Source organism: Gallus gallus, chromosome 17, assembly GCF_016699485.2.
Source record: "Gallus gallus isolate bGalGal1 chromosome 17, bGalGal1.mat.broiler.GRCg7b, whole genome shotgun sequence".
Taxonomy (NCBI): Eukaryota; Metazoa; Chordata; class Aves; order Galliformes; family Phasianidae; genus Gallus; species Gallus gallus.
In genome coordinates this window covers 7,359,241-7,374,863 of record NC_052548.1, presented here as the reverse complement: position 1 = coordinate 7,374,863, position 15,623 = coordinate 7,359,241, and the positions used below count along the sequence as shown (strand labels likewise).

At 47.2% G+C, this 15,623-nt stretch overlaps 2 protein-coding genes across 3 annotated transcripts in view; one reads left to right on the top strand and one right to left on the bottom strand.

The window, feature by feature from the left end:
- TSC1 (tuberous sclerosis 1) overlaps nucleotides 1-15,623 on the top strand; it is a 47,780-nt gene that overhangs the window by 2,026 nt on the left and 30,131 nt on the right. Inside the window, 3 exon segments of the mRNA XM_046901872.1 lie at nucleotides 7,471-7,745; nucleotides 8,978-9,159; nucleotides 9,405-11,064. The gene's annotated coding sequence lies outside the window, so the exon portion shown is untranslated.
- On the bottom strand, nucleotides 3,970-14,727 carry GFI1B (growth factor independent 1B transcriptional repressor). 2 transcript variants are annotated; one of them, NM_205091.2, is made up of 7 exons: nucleotides 14,602-14,727; nucleotides 9,884-10,012; nucleotides 8,240-8,392; nucleotides 7,541-7,803; nucleotides 7,221-7,358; nucleotides 6,643-6,808; nucleotides 3,970-6,253 (listed from the first exon to the last, which is right to left on the bottom strand). In NM_205091.2, the coding sequence occupies exons 2-7, from the start codon at nucleotides 9,996-9,998 to the stop codon at nucleotides 6,075-6,077; spliced, it is 1,014 nt and encodes a 337-aa protein (NP_990422.2). In that variant the 5' UTR covers nucleotides 9,999-10,012; nucleotides 14,602-14,727; the 3' UTR covers nucleotides 3,970-6,074. The 2 variants fall into 2 exon arrangements, with proteins under 2 accessions (NP_990422.2, XP_046757621.1); XM_046901665.1 differs by having other exon boundaries at nucleotides 9,884-10,008.

Sequence of the window (15,623 nt, the reverse complement as noted above, 5' to 3'; positions counted from 1 at the left end):
AGCTGCCATCCCAAGGCTTGATGGCAGCCTGTCTGCAGGAGCAGCTTGTGCAGTAAGTATCCAAACTTGTGAGTCCAACTCTCCCCTTTGGGCAACGTTCCTAGGAAAGCTTTCCCCTGCACCTTCCCTCGGGCCTCTGCATTCAAATTTGCAACTTTCCTGCTGCACTTGGCAGTGTTATTTGCATGGACAGGGCTCGTGGCTAGGAGCAGCGGGCTGACAGGCCCTTCCTGCCAATCTGTCTGCTCTTCAGATGAAGTGGTTGGAAAGTGCTCTCTCTCCAGTTCCCGCTTTGGCTCAGGCACTCTGATAAGGTTGGGGCTGTCCTATCTGACCCCGGGAGCTGTTCCTCCTCCCTAACAGGCCCACTTTGCTGGCTGACAGTTAGCAGCCGGCAGTGCCTGATAAACTTATCAGGCTAAAGCTGAGCCTGGTGCACGCTCAGCTCCTCCCTGGCCTCAGATTTCCCCATTTCTGGGAACTCTTTGCTCTCTGCCTGCCTTGCTGTCTGGTGAGGTGAATGACGATCACCCTTGGGCCACCAGGTCAAAATCAGCCCAAGGGCCAGATTGGAAATGCCTGTGTTTAGGAAGCATCCTCAGAATGAGGGGGGATCAAGTAGGATGTCTGTAGCATCAGTATCCAGCTCTGTCTCTCTCTCTGGAGTATTATTCACTGATGGAAATGCTACCTGTCTGATCTGTCCTTTGTCTTTCCACTTGCTTCGTTTCTCTGCTCATGTGAAGTTTAAGATTTAATTTCTTGTTGTGCTTGGAGGATTTCTTTCTAAGCCATTAACAGAATTGGGTTGCTTTGCTGAAGTAGGTTTCTACCATTCGTTATTAGGGTCACAGTAGCACTAAGTAGGTTCCAGCTGAGATCAAGGCTTCATTGTGCAAGGCACTGTTTGTAGGAGATAAGGAGGGGCAGTCCTGTGTCTGATTATCTTACTGCTGGGGGGTTGGGGGGGGGAAGGGGAACAACAAGTGAAATAGAAGGGAGAGGAGGAATTATCCTCCTTTTGCAGATGGGCTGAAGTTTTCTATGAGTTGCATTGGGTGCTGAGCAACTTCACAGATCCAGAGCTACTGTCTTGCCCATGGTCATGCAAGAGATGTGGCAGATCTGGCACCCCAGGTCAAGGTTGTGAGCATAGGATCAGTGTGTGCCCATGGTGATTGTGAGCTGAGGTGTGTTGGTTCTGTAACTGCTGCACAGGTCTGCATTTTCTTATGTCTCACCTGCCATGGAAGAACTGACTGATTTAGCTGTCCTGTGATGGTTGATGTGGTGGTTTGGTGCTTCCCATGTGGATGTGCTGCTCCGGGGCAGAAGTGGGAAAACACTGCTTTGTATTTTTGTAAGCAGAACAACTGATTAAAAAATATATATATATATATATGTAGTATTTCCCTACCCACGGCCAGGCCCTTGAATGGCAGGCAGGGATGTTTGTCCCATGTAAGGAAACATGCTTATGCAGCTGTTAGAGAGAGGCTGCATTGCTTCCAGGTTTCCACATGTGTGGTGGTGTTATGGTTAGCAGCACAAACCTACTGGCAGCTGAGAGTACAGCTGCATCCCCTTTACCTATGACAGGCTGTGCAGCACTGGGGGAATGGCCTGCTGCAAGGACTAAGGACTCTGCTTTTATCCTTTCACTGAAAACACTCCTGTGAAGTCTAGGATGGAAGGCAACTGGACTCAGCAAATAATTTTTTGTCCAGTGCAACCCACACCTGCCTGGATCCAAATTCTTCCCCATCCTACCTCTCAGTCTCACTCAGACCTTCTCTAACCTTTGCTAACACACGTGGGAACTTCAGTTTTGCCTATAGGTTCAGTTTCTCTGTAGGTTAATACAATTTGAAGATAAGCTCCAGTATAATGCCGTGCTGAGTAGCAGCACACCTTCTCTTCCTGCAGGTGTCTTCATTAGGAAAAGATGCACCCTGTGTCCAGACTTAAATCTACCTTCGATTACAACACTTCTGGGCTGCTGCTCTCAATACCTGAAGGCTGTCTGGAAGACAGAGGCACACCTCTGCTCAGCAGGATTGTTTTGCATGTCCCTCATTTGCTAAACAAAGCAGCCCAAAGACAGAGGATTTACTTTCCCTGGCAATAAAGGAATGAAGGTGTGAAGAGGACTGGGGAAGTGCAGGGTTTAGGGCAGGCTCAGGGAGAGGCAAAAACAATCGGCTCTTTCTTCAGCCACAAAGATTAGTTGAGATTTTGCTTTTTGTTATCTATTTCCTTGATTGACTGACCAGAATGTTTGAGATGTAAGGGGAGATGGTGGGAAAGGGGTTATTTTCAGAACAGTCAGAACTGGGGAGAATTTGCATTATTGGAGAACAAGGCCAGCTGTGTTTGGAGTTGGTGACATGAACTGCCTGATCCTGACAGGTGCTGAGCGTCCTTGGGTGCCTGTTGTGTGGGTTCAGTAGCAAGGATCAGGTTGGGTTTGAAGCACTTGGGTAGGACCAAATCTGCTTCTTTCCTCTCTCCTTCATGCCCAGGGAGGTGGTGGAGTCACCATCCCTGGAGGTGTTCCTGAACCATGGAGATGTGGCACTGAGGGATGTGGTCAGTGGGCATGGTGGGGATGACTTGGAGTTGGATGTGATGATCCTACACATCTTTTCCAGTCTTAATGATACTATGATTCTATGATTTCCAGAGCTTCCAGCAGCATGGATGGATGCCTGGGGAGTGGTGCAGAGTGCAGCTGCCAGCCCCAGAGTATGGGGCTTTCTTTTTCCATCTGGAAATGGTGTGCCAAACACTGAGCAGAAGGCCAGAGCAGCCCCTGCTCCATGCTCCTGCCTTGGGAGGTCCATTGCAAGCAGGCTGTGAGGTTACACTGCTGTGTTTGTCGCGCTGGCTTTGCTGGGGCTGTTCCTCAAGATCTTGACTAGCATCTTCCTGATCTCTCACTGCTGGGCAGATTGGAGCTGTCACAGCATTTCTCTTTGCGAAGAACAGCAGGCAGTGAAAACACAAGGTGGGGGTCCCTTCCAGCTTCTTGCTCAAAGGACATCTCCCCCTGATCTGAGGGGCTGAGGATCAATGCCTGGTTCTCCTCTGGGCTGCTGAAATCCATCACTCCTTTAAGCATGAGGTGGTGTTACCTGGTGGCCTGAGTGGGAGAAGCTCTCTAGGAAGAAATAGATATTTTTTTAATTGCTTTAGTGCAAAACTCTGCAAGCTAATTCCTCCTTCCTTCTCAAGTCGCTTTCTGACTCTTGTTTTTCTGTCTTGCAAGCACCTTTGCCAGCTGGCCTCCTTCCACAACCTGTGTTTGTGGAGATACATTCACAGAGCTGCTGGGAGTAGGCTAGTCTGTCCAACCCGTCCTGTTGCAGCACAGGATGCTGCCCATGCTCACCCAGCATTTCTTTACTCACTGCCCTCACATCTCCTGGGGAAGGGTTTGGCTCCCAACAAGTAGATGGGTGAGGCTGGCACTGCCTGCTCTGGTGTGACTGCTCCTTGGTGATCTTGAGGCTCAGGAACCAGAAGAATGGTGAAAGCAGCTTTATTTCCCAATGTCCAGGGGAAGTAAATGAAAGTTCTTGGGTGATCCTCTCCTTGCTACAAGGGACAGGATCCCAGCCACCCATTCAAGGCTGTGACTTCTCTGTCACATGGAAATTGGAGACAGGGAGGAAATCTAATGGATATAGTTAGACCTTGTTCTGCAGGCTCAAAACTAGCTGGCTGTTTGGCTTTGAGTGGCTCTGCTGGCAGTCTTGCTATGGTGCCGATCAGTGTTTACCAGCATTTCCCTCAAAAACTGAGGAGCTTCCCATGAGTCAGAAGCACCTGCTGTCCCCAGGACACAGGCTGGGTGCTGGTGTGCCCGTTGTTTTGGAGCTGAAGGGTGTTAGCTACAGAGCTGTTCAGATGCTCTTTGTATATCTCTGTTTGCAGATTTGAGGAGGACAAGGGAAATAATAAACACAGTTTGCATTTTTGGCAGCAATTTTAATAAGCTAAAATGGTTTTACCTTATCTGAAGTTCATGCATGTATGTCTGGTGTCACAGATAGGGCCTGGGCATTGCTTCCTCCCTCAGAGCCCTTACCCTGACCAGGTTCTGGCATGGCAAAGTACAGAGCTGCTCAGCCTTAACAGGGGAGCAGTGTGGTGCTGTCACCCCTCACCTTTTCCCCCTCTGCCCCCACTGCTGGCACCACCAGAGCTGAACACAAGGCTTTCTTGAGATGAATGTTTTTAACACGCAGCACCCCGTGTTGGCAGAGTTACTGAGAGGTAACAGGTTTATCAGTTAAACCCCAGCAGGCCTGTACATGTTGTCACTGTCTGGTGTATTGCAATAAAAATATACATTAGAATAAGTATAAATACATATTTACAGTGTGCAAGGACAAGCCAGGAGTACAGACTCTGTTTTGAGTTGCCAGACTGCATATTAATGAGTAACAGCTTAAGCAAGGAACAGGGGCAGGTATGTTTTAAATCTTACTAGGGTGAATGGCTTTGGGTTTACAGCAGTGTAACCGAGGACAGGATCAGAACTCTTTGCTCTGGGCAGTAAATGAATTTTCCACTTGGGACTGCTGCTTCTTTGCCCATGGGGGCAGCCTTCCTTAATAAGCGTTTGGAGTGAGATGGTGAATGCCACATCCCCTTCTGCAGGCTGCTTCCCATCGGAGTCATCGTACGATGCCATGTGTTCAGGGGTGTAGTCACGGAGTGGTCTGTGCCCTGCTGCAATGCCCCGCTTAACTGCAAGCACTTGTCTTTTTAATGCTATAATAATACTTTGTCCTTCCTCTCAAAAACTCGAGGGACTTTACAAACCTGAGTGAATGACTCCTCATCACCAGGAGGTGTGGAGGAATAGAAGTCAGAGCAGTGCAGTGACTCGCCAAAGGTTATGTACTGAGAACACAGCAGAGCTTAGAGGAGAGCCAGCTATTTACCTCTTTCAGTGCTTTGCTTCAACCTCTAGACCTGGAAGGAGGAGGAAATACCACTGCTATGTTTGTGTAATATCTGTGAAGTACTCATATCATGCCAGTGTATATGGGTTAGGCCACTTCTTCCTGTGAGAGTGGAAGGAAATCGTATTTCTCTGGCCCTTGACATCTATATCCATGGTCATTCCTGACCGTGCAGTGACACAGGGCTGTCCAGGACAGATTTAAGCCAATAAATCCAGCACACAATGCAACACTGTGGAACAACCCAGCCTGGATTCTGAGAGCATCCCATCTCTCTCACAGGGTGCTGAGATACAGGGCTCATTAGCTTATCCCCAGTGCCATGCCATGGCTTTCCCTGGAGCTCATCTGATTGTCTCTTGCCCAGGGATCTTTGCTGTAGGGTATGGATGCAGAATGCATGCAGAGACCCTTGTTATTAGTTAGGGATAGGAGCTATTTCTTTTTTCCCAATATTTTCCTCCTACTCCAAGCTAAAAATAGGACACAGTTAATTTGTCGCTTGATCACAGTAAATGCTCCACTGAAAGAAAGTGACTTTAGGTGTCTGTTGCTGGAATTTATGACCTGGGCAAGTCTCTGCAGAAGCCTGTCCAGGTTAAAAACAGCTCACTGAACACAGTCTATTTGCATGTCCTATCCTTATCTTCCTAACCATCAAAGCAGAACATGGTTACAGCAGCAGCTTGGCACAGATTGTGGCTGCCACTAGTCCAGGTGTTCCCACCTCACTGCTGGTCAGGTCAGTCTGATGGACTGAATTCTGCACGTGGTGTAAATCCAGAGTAATTGTGACCCTGGAGGAATTCCCCTGCATTTACACTTGAGCAGGTGATATCAGATATGGCCTGGTACCTGCTGTAAGTAAGAAGTGAGAGCTCCCACAGGTTTCTTTGTCACATACTGGGGTGTGTAAGGCTTTGGGGTTGCAAGAACACCAAAGCCAATGACATGGCTTTGTCACTTCCCAGGAAAGTGCAGGAAGCCATGTGAGCTTAATGAAATGGGAGGTCCCATGCTGGATGGAAATGCCGGGGAGGGTCTTCTTCCATGAAGCATGCACTGGCAGTGGGACCTCCAGCAGAGACCTGGAGCCGTCCCTCACTTCAGACTGTGCTGGGTCTCCCGGTGCCTCCGTAGGTCCACCTTGCGTTGGAAGCCCTTGGCACAGAGCTCGCAGCTGAAGGGTTTGAAGCCGGTGTGCTTGCGGCTGTGGGTGATGAGGTTGGAGCTCTGGCTGAAGGCTTTCCCACACACCTGGCATTTGTGGGGCTTCTCTCCTGCCGGGCAAAGAAGATGGTAAGAAAGATCTCAGAAGGGAGGAAAAAAAACAAAACCCAATGTCTGCCAATGTCTGTGCTCTCCTTCGGCAGCACAGGGGGAGAAGAACCAGAGGCAGCCCTCCCCAGCTTGGTCCCAGGTTGTGTCTGCATCCAGGGCTGGGGGTGAGCATGCTGTGGACCAGGGGCTGGACGATGACTGGCTCCTCATCACACAAAGGAGGAGGTGCATCTCAAGGATGCTCAGGCCTTTTGCTGTCCTACCACACAGAAAAGAATGACTTGATTCCCAGTCACAGAGGAGCTGGACTGGGTGTGTGTGTGTGTGTGTGTGTAGACACGAGGGACTTCAGTTTGTATTTATCCCAAGGGAATATTTTGTTTCTCACCAGTGTGGATGTAAGTGTGTTTCTTCATATCCGACTTCTGGTGGAAGCGCTTGCCGCAGTATTGGCAGGGATAGGGCCGTGTGTCAGAATGGATCAGCAGATGTGTGGAGAGGGTGGAGGAACGCTTGAATGTCTTCCCACACATCTTGCACTCAAAACTTCTTTCCTGGTAGGGAAAGAAAATCATGAGGTGTCAGTCACTGGCTGCAGAACATGTGACAGCTTGAAGAGTATGGTAGATATGATGAGCAAATCCCCTCAGCTCATGGGCTGACGTGCTAATGCAAGGAGGATGAAAGGAGGACTTAGGGAAATAGCTGGCATCTTGTCTTGTGCCCTTTAAGAGCAGGTGAGGCACAGGAGAACTGATAGCAACAATCCTCCCCATGCAGAACACTCCCAAGGACAGCCTGAGAGTGGAAAGGTGAGAACTATGATCTGTGGTCTTCAGAGCTTCTGTCACTGGGTGCTGCAGGACAGCCATCAGGTGTGTAATCTAGGAAGCATCCCTCCCTCATCACAAAGCTCCAAGCACCACCGAGCTCTGGAGGGCAGTTCTCGGGAAGCATGCCACGCACCTGGGAGTGAATGTTGGTGTGCTGCTCCAGGCTCACAGCATGCCCGAAGGTTTTGCCACATACTTCACAAGCAAAGGGTCGGGTCCCACTGTGAGACCTTCGCACGTGGACCTCCAGGCCATGGGGAGTGGAGAACACCTGAAAAACAAAATGCCATTGATTTTATTATTATTTTTTTTTTCTAGGAGGCAGCTTTGTTTTCACCTCTGTTTACAGTTCCTTCTCTTTATTTGATTCTTCCTTCCCACAGGCCGTGTAAACTGCACCATCCTTAGCACCCTCCAGCCCCCAACTCGTGGCTGAGGTTCTCAGCCACACACCTTGTTGCACTTCACACAGTGGTAGGTCTCCATGTCTGAGGAGTACCGCATGCTGTAATCCAGAGGGGGCTCGGCGCTTGGCAGGAGATGGCTTCCATACAGGCTGACGGGGTGCTCCAGGAGGGCTGACTGCATGGTGGAAGACATCTGTCTGTAGCTGTATGGCAGCTGGAAAGCATCCCAAGAAAAGCCGGTTTTGTAGAAGGTAGGCACGCTTGTTGGGTTAGTGCAGTCTTTGACTTGCAGACCTGAGATGCTCACGTCTGAGTTTGTAAAGGAGAGGGAGAAAGTGAGTGTCATACCAATGCTGAGTTACCCCCATGTTAAGTCAAGTCCTGGTGCCTATACAATGTTTGATTTAGGACTTTGATTTAATCTGGGGAAATTTGAGTGGAGAGGGGATGCTAAAGGGTTATTATCTTGAACAAGTATCATGGGGACACCCATATTACACAATTACATTAGTTGCTGAGATTTGAAGGCTCGCTCTGGGAATCACAGCTTCAGGGAGATGCTGATCTACACCAGAATCATAAAGGGAAATACAGGAAGGTCTTACTGAGCTCTGCCTGGGGCAAGTTTGACCATTGGTGTCAAAATAAGAGCTGCCATTTACAGAAAATCTGGATCCAATCATAGTGGCCCCCTAAGCTTACAAAGCCCTGACCTCTTTTGCAATTCTGGCTTTGGTTAGCAGACCTTGAGCTGAAGGTCCTGGCAGCATCCTGCTTAGGTACTGGACAGGGACACTTTCTTCCTTTGGTTGAAAAGAATCCTTTTCTTGTTTTGGAACCACCCATTCTAGGTCCTGTTTCTTGCCATCCTCTGGCGTCTTGTCTCTGTCTCCTGCGGCTGTAATCACAGTAGTGTCACAGTTAGTTTATTCTAGCTGGTAAGAGAACGGTCAGTGCACTAAGCATGTGAACTCATGCTTGGACACGCAAATCCATGCTCAGTTCCCTGAGTTGGTGCAGAGTGGTCCAATCAGCATGGCAGCCAAGGTCTGTCCATTGCTGGCAAAGGGAAATTCTAAGCAGAATGAGATATGCACCTTAGAGAGGGGCAGGATACAGTATGGCACTTGATGTAACATATAGCTACAGCAAATTAACCCCAAGCAGCCATGTTTCTGTAAGTATAATTTCCTTATTTAAAACCATTTTCATTTATGAGGGTAACTAACAATCACTAACTTAATAACTTCACCATCTCTCCCATCAGAGGGTTCAGTAGACAGCCAAGTAAGGAAGCTGAGAAGGGAGGTAACTGCTTGTACAGCTGCAAAGGTCACCTCAGAGCCTTGTGTCCTCCTGCCCACTCACATTTCTCCATGCCTGTCTCAGCCCTTTAAGAGACCAACCAGTGCTTGTTAGGTGTAGAACTTATAGTACAAATCTAAAGTAGAAGTCTAATACAAGTGCCTCATTTCTGCTGCAGACAGCACTGGGCTGCTGAAGGACAGCATCCACGTGTCATCCAAACCATCGTGTGCACCAGAGAAGCACTGCAAATGGCCAAAGGATGATGTGAGGAACTGACACTGGAAAGTCACTTCCATTCTTTTATCAAGCATATCATAGGGCTGGACTCTAGTTCCACAGCCAGGGCTAGAACAAAGGGTAAGTTGATCCTAGATTTGAATAATGAAAATTCGAACGGTGCCTGAAGGAAGGAGATAATTGTCCCAGCCCTGCTATTGCACAGATGGCTGTGGAAGAGCATGACCAGGAGCAGGGATGGCAGCAGGCATAGGCAGAAGGAGCATTGGTTTGTGTTAATCTAGCATAGAGTAGCTGGTCTTTCCTCTGCCGTGCACAGGATTCCTTTCAGTCAGTGTTTGGATATCACTGTTTTCTCATTCTAGTTGTAACCTTCCTTGCAAATCATCAGGAGGAGGCGGTAACACTGAGGTAGAGAAGACAGAGTGAATGGAGATGGGAGTCAACAACTGGAGCAAGAGCAAAGAATAAAAGGCAGAATTTTGTCTAGTTCCTACACAGGTAGAGTATTGGCCATCAGAAGCCCTGTGCTTACTCAGGGCTTCCAGTGCTTGCATCTGCCCAAAGCGTGTCAGTGCAAGGGGCTCGCTGTGCTGGAATTATAATAGCAGCAGCCCAACAGGAAACAAAGGGAGGATCTAAATTCATTTCCAGCATGACAATGTGGATTTAGCCAACAGAAAGAGGGTGCACGCTGAGGGACCTGTTTGTCCTCAGACTGCCATCCCTGCATGGGAGCCCTAAGTAATTCTTTAGCTCATTCATCCAGCTCCCTTAGCTTGCTTACTCAATTATTTATTTGCCTTGGTGTATTCTTACATGCCCGGTGGATGTATTGACTCACCAGTGAAAGCAGAGGTGATTGGATCCCATGTGAATATAGGCAGATCATCTTCCACAAAGCGGTGCTGATGATAGGTATGAGCCTTTTTGCTCTTCACCAAAAAAGAACGTGGCATTTTCCATTCACTGCCTGGGCAGAAGCATGAAATAACAGCAGGTAAATCCCTGCAGTTTGTGGGGTTATTTCTCCTTGCTCCCGCAGCACATCAGCTCTGCATCCAGCAGAGGTGAGAATTAAAACCCTTCTGCTGGGGTGACAGATAGCCCATCTCAAAGGGCCCCCCCACCCAGCTGAAGGGATGGGAGTGGTTGCTTGGCTTTAGGCGCCCAATGGGTCTTAACTCTGGAGAAAGCACACAGCTGTATGTAAGCTGTTACGGACCAGAAGTGTTTGTGTGGCAGGGATACACCAGAACTCAGAATCTCCTTGGCATCATTCTTTGTTGTGGCTGACAAAATCAAGCAGAGGCTGAGCAGAGAGAGGTTACCTTTAGGACCCGACTCAAATATCACAGGCGGTTGAAATGACGGGTTAGGAACAGACATAAAATGCTGAAATTTAATCAGACAAAATTCTCTTGCAATGCATCTGTTATCTTTGCTACCCAGAGCCCAGCCCGCCCTGTGCCCGCTCCCCACGGCCAACAACTGTTCTCATGCAGGCAGTGTGACAACAGGCTCAATCCTGCGTATGCCAATATCAGCTGGTGCTTTATTTGCATATGTATTTGCATTTTCCCTAGCAATTGTTCGAGATAGCAGCACTAAAAGCAAATCTTGCTATATTTCATATGAAAAGTCGGCAGTAGGTCCTGGCTCTCAACCGATGGGCAAATGCATTATGTTATTGTTTGGGTTCTTTTTGAAGCATAGAGTACTTTATTTACTGAAAAAGAACAGTTTGTTCCTGTTGAGTAGGAATGGTGTGAAGTGTCTGCATACGTTAGGACAGAGCACTGTGAGCTCCTGGAAGCAGCCAGGGATGGAAAAGCTCCTCTCTGGCTCCTCTGTAGGGTTCGGAAGTGTATGTGCTTACCCCTGTATGCTAAATGTAATGACATAGCCCAGTGGTGTTTCATTTAAAGGTCCAAGGGATGGATTTGCACCAGATGTACGATGGCAGCTTTGGTTACAGTTACGCACATACAAGGGCACTCATGCAGCAAAGTCTGCTGTGGACAGGTAAGTTGCAAAGCCCACTGCTGTCTGTGGGAGTCAGGTGCTCACCAGCCCCAGTGCCATTAGAAATCCCATTACAGCTCCAGCTGCCTTTTTCAGCCTGGTCCAGGATTCCCACTTTCATGTATGACTTCAGCCATTTTTTTTTTCCTTCTGAAATGACTCACCTGTTTTTATCTTTTTCTGAGAAATGTACATGTGACTTGAGATGAATATGAGAAAACAAGCCAAGAGTGGATGTGTTAATTTAATTTTAGTAAGAGAACAAAATAGTACTGAGAAGGAGCCATAAGTATGCACACAACAGAAGGGATGCTGAAATACATTGCTGTATTTACGTTTCTGTAACTCTCCAGTGAGGTTCTCGTAAGTATCATGAAATGTATCAGCCTGACCTGCATGCAGAAGCACTCAGCTCAGTGGTGTGGAAGTGTTCTGGGATGGCCATGACCACTGCAGCAGTGTGTTCTGCTTGGCCGTGTGCCTCACACCCTATGGAAATGCTCAGCACAGCAGCCACGATGGGGGGGTCTCAATACCCCCTTGCTCAGCTCTGGGTGGGATATGTGTGCCTGGAGCTGCACTTGACAACATAGACGTGCCCCAAATTAAACTCCTGCTGCAAGCCCTTTCTACATGGGATTTCCACTCATGTCAAAGGGATTTTCCCATAGTGGGCAGGACCTTGCCAGCTACAATAGAGAGTATTCAGATGTCTAAAGCTTGCTGGTATGCGTTGTCTGCCTGAATGAACCAGTTAATTTTCCTGGGCTTCCCACACAGTGGAGGAAGAGGCTCTGACAGCAGGTGGAGGGCAAGGTGAGAGCGTGTGCTCAGTGCTCCTGGAAGAGCTGCTCTCCTTGCCTACCGACTGGAACACCCAGAGACACTCGCAGATAAATTGGAGGACTGCAGGTGGGTGGCATAAAACACAGCAAGGCTGCTTACTGTAGTATCCATGCACTAAGTATGTGAAGGTACTGATTCCAGCCCGCCTTTTCAGGTGGCTGTTGAAAGTAGCTTCCTAAGAATCACCAGGGTTTTCTGGATATGTTTGCCCCAGCATATGCAAAAGTCAAATTTGGGCCGGTATCTTGGCTGCTGATAAGGGCCTGTGCTGAGCAACACAATCTTTAATGCACTACTGAACGTTGCAAAAGGAAGTTACCTTCCCCCACCCCCATTTTGCAGAGAAAACAGGAACTGGGAGCCCAGCATAGTTAATTAACGACTGCATCGGACTGTCTTTGTGATTCACACAGCCAACTTAGAGGAAAGCTGGGAGCACAGATTGCCAGAGGAAAAATACTCTCTCTCTCTGAAATTCAAGATTATCAGTAGCAAGTGATGAGCTGCTACAGACAGCTAACTGCACCTCACAGTGCTGTGGGCAGCAGGGCCTGCTATGGCTTGGACCATCACTGAAGCTTCTGACAGAATTTAGCTTTGACCTTTTGCTACAAGTTGGACTTGTCTTTTATGGAGCCTGTTCTTGCCAGCCCCAGTGGCAATGGTTTCTGTCCCTTCTGACAGCTGCATGGCAGGGTTCATTGCCTGCATGGGCATGAGCGTCTTCCCAAGGTGCACATGGATGGGTTGAATTCAGTATCCTAATTTTTAAGGTCTCATTTTCCTCTTGAAGCCCCAATTCCCACCTCAGCACATGGCAGCTCAGAGTGCCCCAAACCACAGGATTGGCTCCTTTGGTATATTTCAGAAGAAATTGGTATTTTCTCTTCCCCATATGAGGTTACGGGTCTGTTCTGTCAGCAGTTCCTTCAGGGGCACAATTAACCCCAAAGGACCATATTTTGGGGGCAGGTGTTTGCAGGGTTGTGCCATCCTGAATCGGGAACCCAACGTGCAATATAAGTTCTGTTCTGAAGCTGACTCATTTTCCTCGAAGCCTTTCTAAATTCAGGTTTCCCATTTTCACATTTACAGTGTAAACTGCAGCAATGAAACCTTTTCTCCCATGGCACTCAGAAGAAATATTTAATTTTTTAACTTAAAGTTGTTGTGTGGCTTTATGTAAATTGATGAGTATATAAAGTTTTAGCCTGAAAGAGGCTTATTTCCTTCCTACTGCTTAATTTATTTTAAACCGTAATGTTGGTTTGTGTTTTTTTTTTTCTTTTTCCTGGCAAAATTAAGCTATAAAGAAGGCTGCCCAAGGAGGCTGTGGATGTCCCATCCCTGCAGGCATTCAAGGCCAGGCTGGATGTGGCTCTGGGCAGCCTGGGCTGCTGGTTGGTGACCCTGCACATAGCAGGGGGTTGAAAGGAGATGATCATTGCGATCCTTTTCAACCCGGGCCATTCTATGGTTCTGTGATTCTATGATAAGAACAGTGTACCTATTGGAAGACTATATTTTTGAAGACAAAAGCACAAAACATAACCTGTGTGTGACATTTCTAAGAGCCCAAGTAAAATAAGAAGTTTTGTGGACTCCTGACTCTTTTAAATATAAAATACTTCAGAATTCCAGCTCTTTACGCTGAGATCAAGCCAGCCTTGTAAAATGCAGTGTACTTGGGGCAAAGAATTTGAATGTGGCTTTTTGAATGGGGAAAAGTGCGCAGAACACTTTCCATTCCTGCAGTAAGAATGGGCAGATGGGCATTATGCCAGAGCCTGAAAATTACAGTGAACGTTTTGTCAAAGAAGGAGATGGGGAAATCCACGGAGATCTTTATTATCTGGACAAAATGCTAATAATATAATTGCAGCGTTTGTCCTTCCAAAAGCTCCTTTGCTCCTATAGTGATGTTGGGAATGCCACTGGTTTTAGCAAACTGCCTTAAGCTTCCATTTAAAGACTTATACGGCACAGTCCAACACATCCTATGTCCCTCTGTAGGTGCATTTACTTTGTGGACTTGGAAATGATTTGTTTTCCTGCTTAATGCATTGAATCAGCCAGGTAGTATATTAGATATATTTATAAATATCTAATTCCATGTGCTAAGAATCGTTACACTAATTAGCATGTACTTAGAAAGGATGGAGAGGTGATATAAATTATAGGTTGGAAGCAGAAATCCTCAACAGCAGAGACTGAGTTCTCACCTAGCAAAATCAGCACCAAAACTTATGCAATTAATCATTTAAGTCAGCAGCGATGTACTTCTATCTGAACCTAAAGGTCTGTACAGGAGTAATTTAAAGGAAAAATACAGCATATCCTCATTGCTTAAGTGCAAAAGTCTACATCTGGAAACTGCCCCTGCTGCCCAGAACTTGCTGGGCTGCAGGTATCTGAGAGCACTGACACATCTGCTGTGTTTTATTCTGCTATTATCATTTTCATACGTGCATGTGAGAGTGCAAAGTATACAGTATGTCATTGTTTAAAGTTTGATTTGCTTGATATAAGTAAAGCATTATCACAAAAGAATGCCCAACACAACTGGCTTAGCGGGGAGCTACGTTACGTATTTGCAAACAGAAGCAAAGAATAGGACAAAGGGGATGAAACGTACCAGAGAAAGAAGCTAGACAATGACAGTTAGAGTGTTTAAAAGGATAAATAAATCACCTGTTTAGGGGACTCTGCCTTACTGGATTTGCCTTGAGATCTCCCTGGATGAGCCCCCAGCGAGACGTCGTCTTCTCTCTGGGCTCCTTCCACTTTTTCACTCAGTTGCAGCCTGCTGAAATAGACACTTCTCCTTTTTTCTCTCTGTTTTTTGCCCCCGTTCCCCTCCCTGATTTTTCAATCAGATTATTTGTGTCAAAATCTGGCGGTGAAGAAACAGCCAATAGAGAAGCAGAGCCCAGAAAGTATTTGCTTATCAAAACTTCCCAGGACTTTGAAAACTTGAAGAGAATTCACAATGCCCAGCTGCAAACCCTAGGGGCAGCACCCTTAAATTTCACTTTCTGTAGGAATACTCTTCTGTCATACTGACAAAGAGCACGACACGGGGCATTACTGTACAAAGCAGGCATTTCTTTGCTTTTTCTTTAATAAGACATAAAAAAATAGCTCTTAAGAAACCTGTATATTCACACACATTCATCCATGCACCGTATCTTCCCCAAACAGATGTGTGTGCAATCTATACGCATTTTAGGCGCTGCTCTATCTATATACAGCTGTACATAAGATATAGGCTTAAGAAAGCTCATTAACAAGCATCTTTGCAAAAAGTTCTTCAACTCGAGAGCAATAATGAGAATTTGTATTAATTCCATCACTTGCTTGCAAAAAAAGGGTTTGAAAATGGGTTTACAAGTGTGGAATAACTGAGTGCCTGTAAGGGTGGGTGAGAGAAGGGGAAGCACAGAGGGGCAGAACGCCTTTCCTCATCACCTGGTGGTTCTCCAGCACAGGTGAGATGGGAGCTGAAGAGCAGTGATTTTCTTTGGGGACTCCTCAGACACGACTCTTGTCTGGGGAAAAACAAGGAGGGCTGATCTTTCCAGCAGCTCGGGGGGGTGAAAGAAGTGAGTTTGAATTTCCCTTGTTTTCTGATGTTCACCGTTCTCCTGACTGTGTAGTGCACAGTGCCATGCTACCTGTGCCATTGGTTAACCCCCCCCTGCGCTAAAATTGAG

Bases quoted from the DNA above. Each gene is read 5' to 3' on its own strand.
- GFI1B (NM_205091.2), bottom strand. From the start codon at position 9,998: ATGCCACGTTCTTTTTTGGTGAAGAGCAAAAAGGCTCATACCTATCAT. The intron at 8,393-9,883 runs GTGAGTCAATAC...CTGTGATTACAG, and splicing joins AATCACCTCTGCTTTCACTG to CCGCAGGAGACAGAGACAAG. The intron at 7,359-7,540 runs GTGTGTGGCTGA...TTTGTTTTTCAG, and splicing joins ACTGTGTGAAGTGCAACAAG to GTGTTCTCCACTCCCCATGG.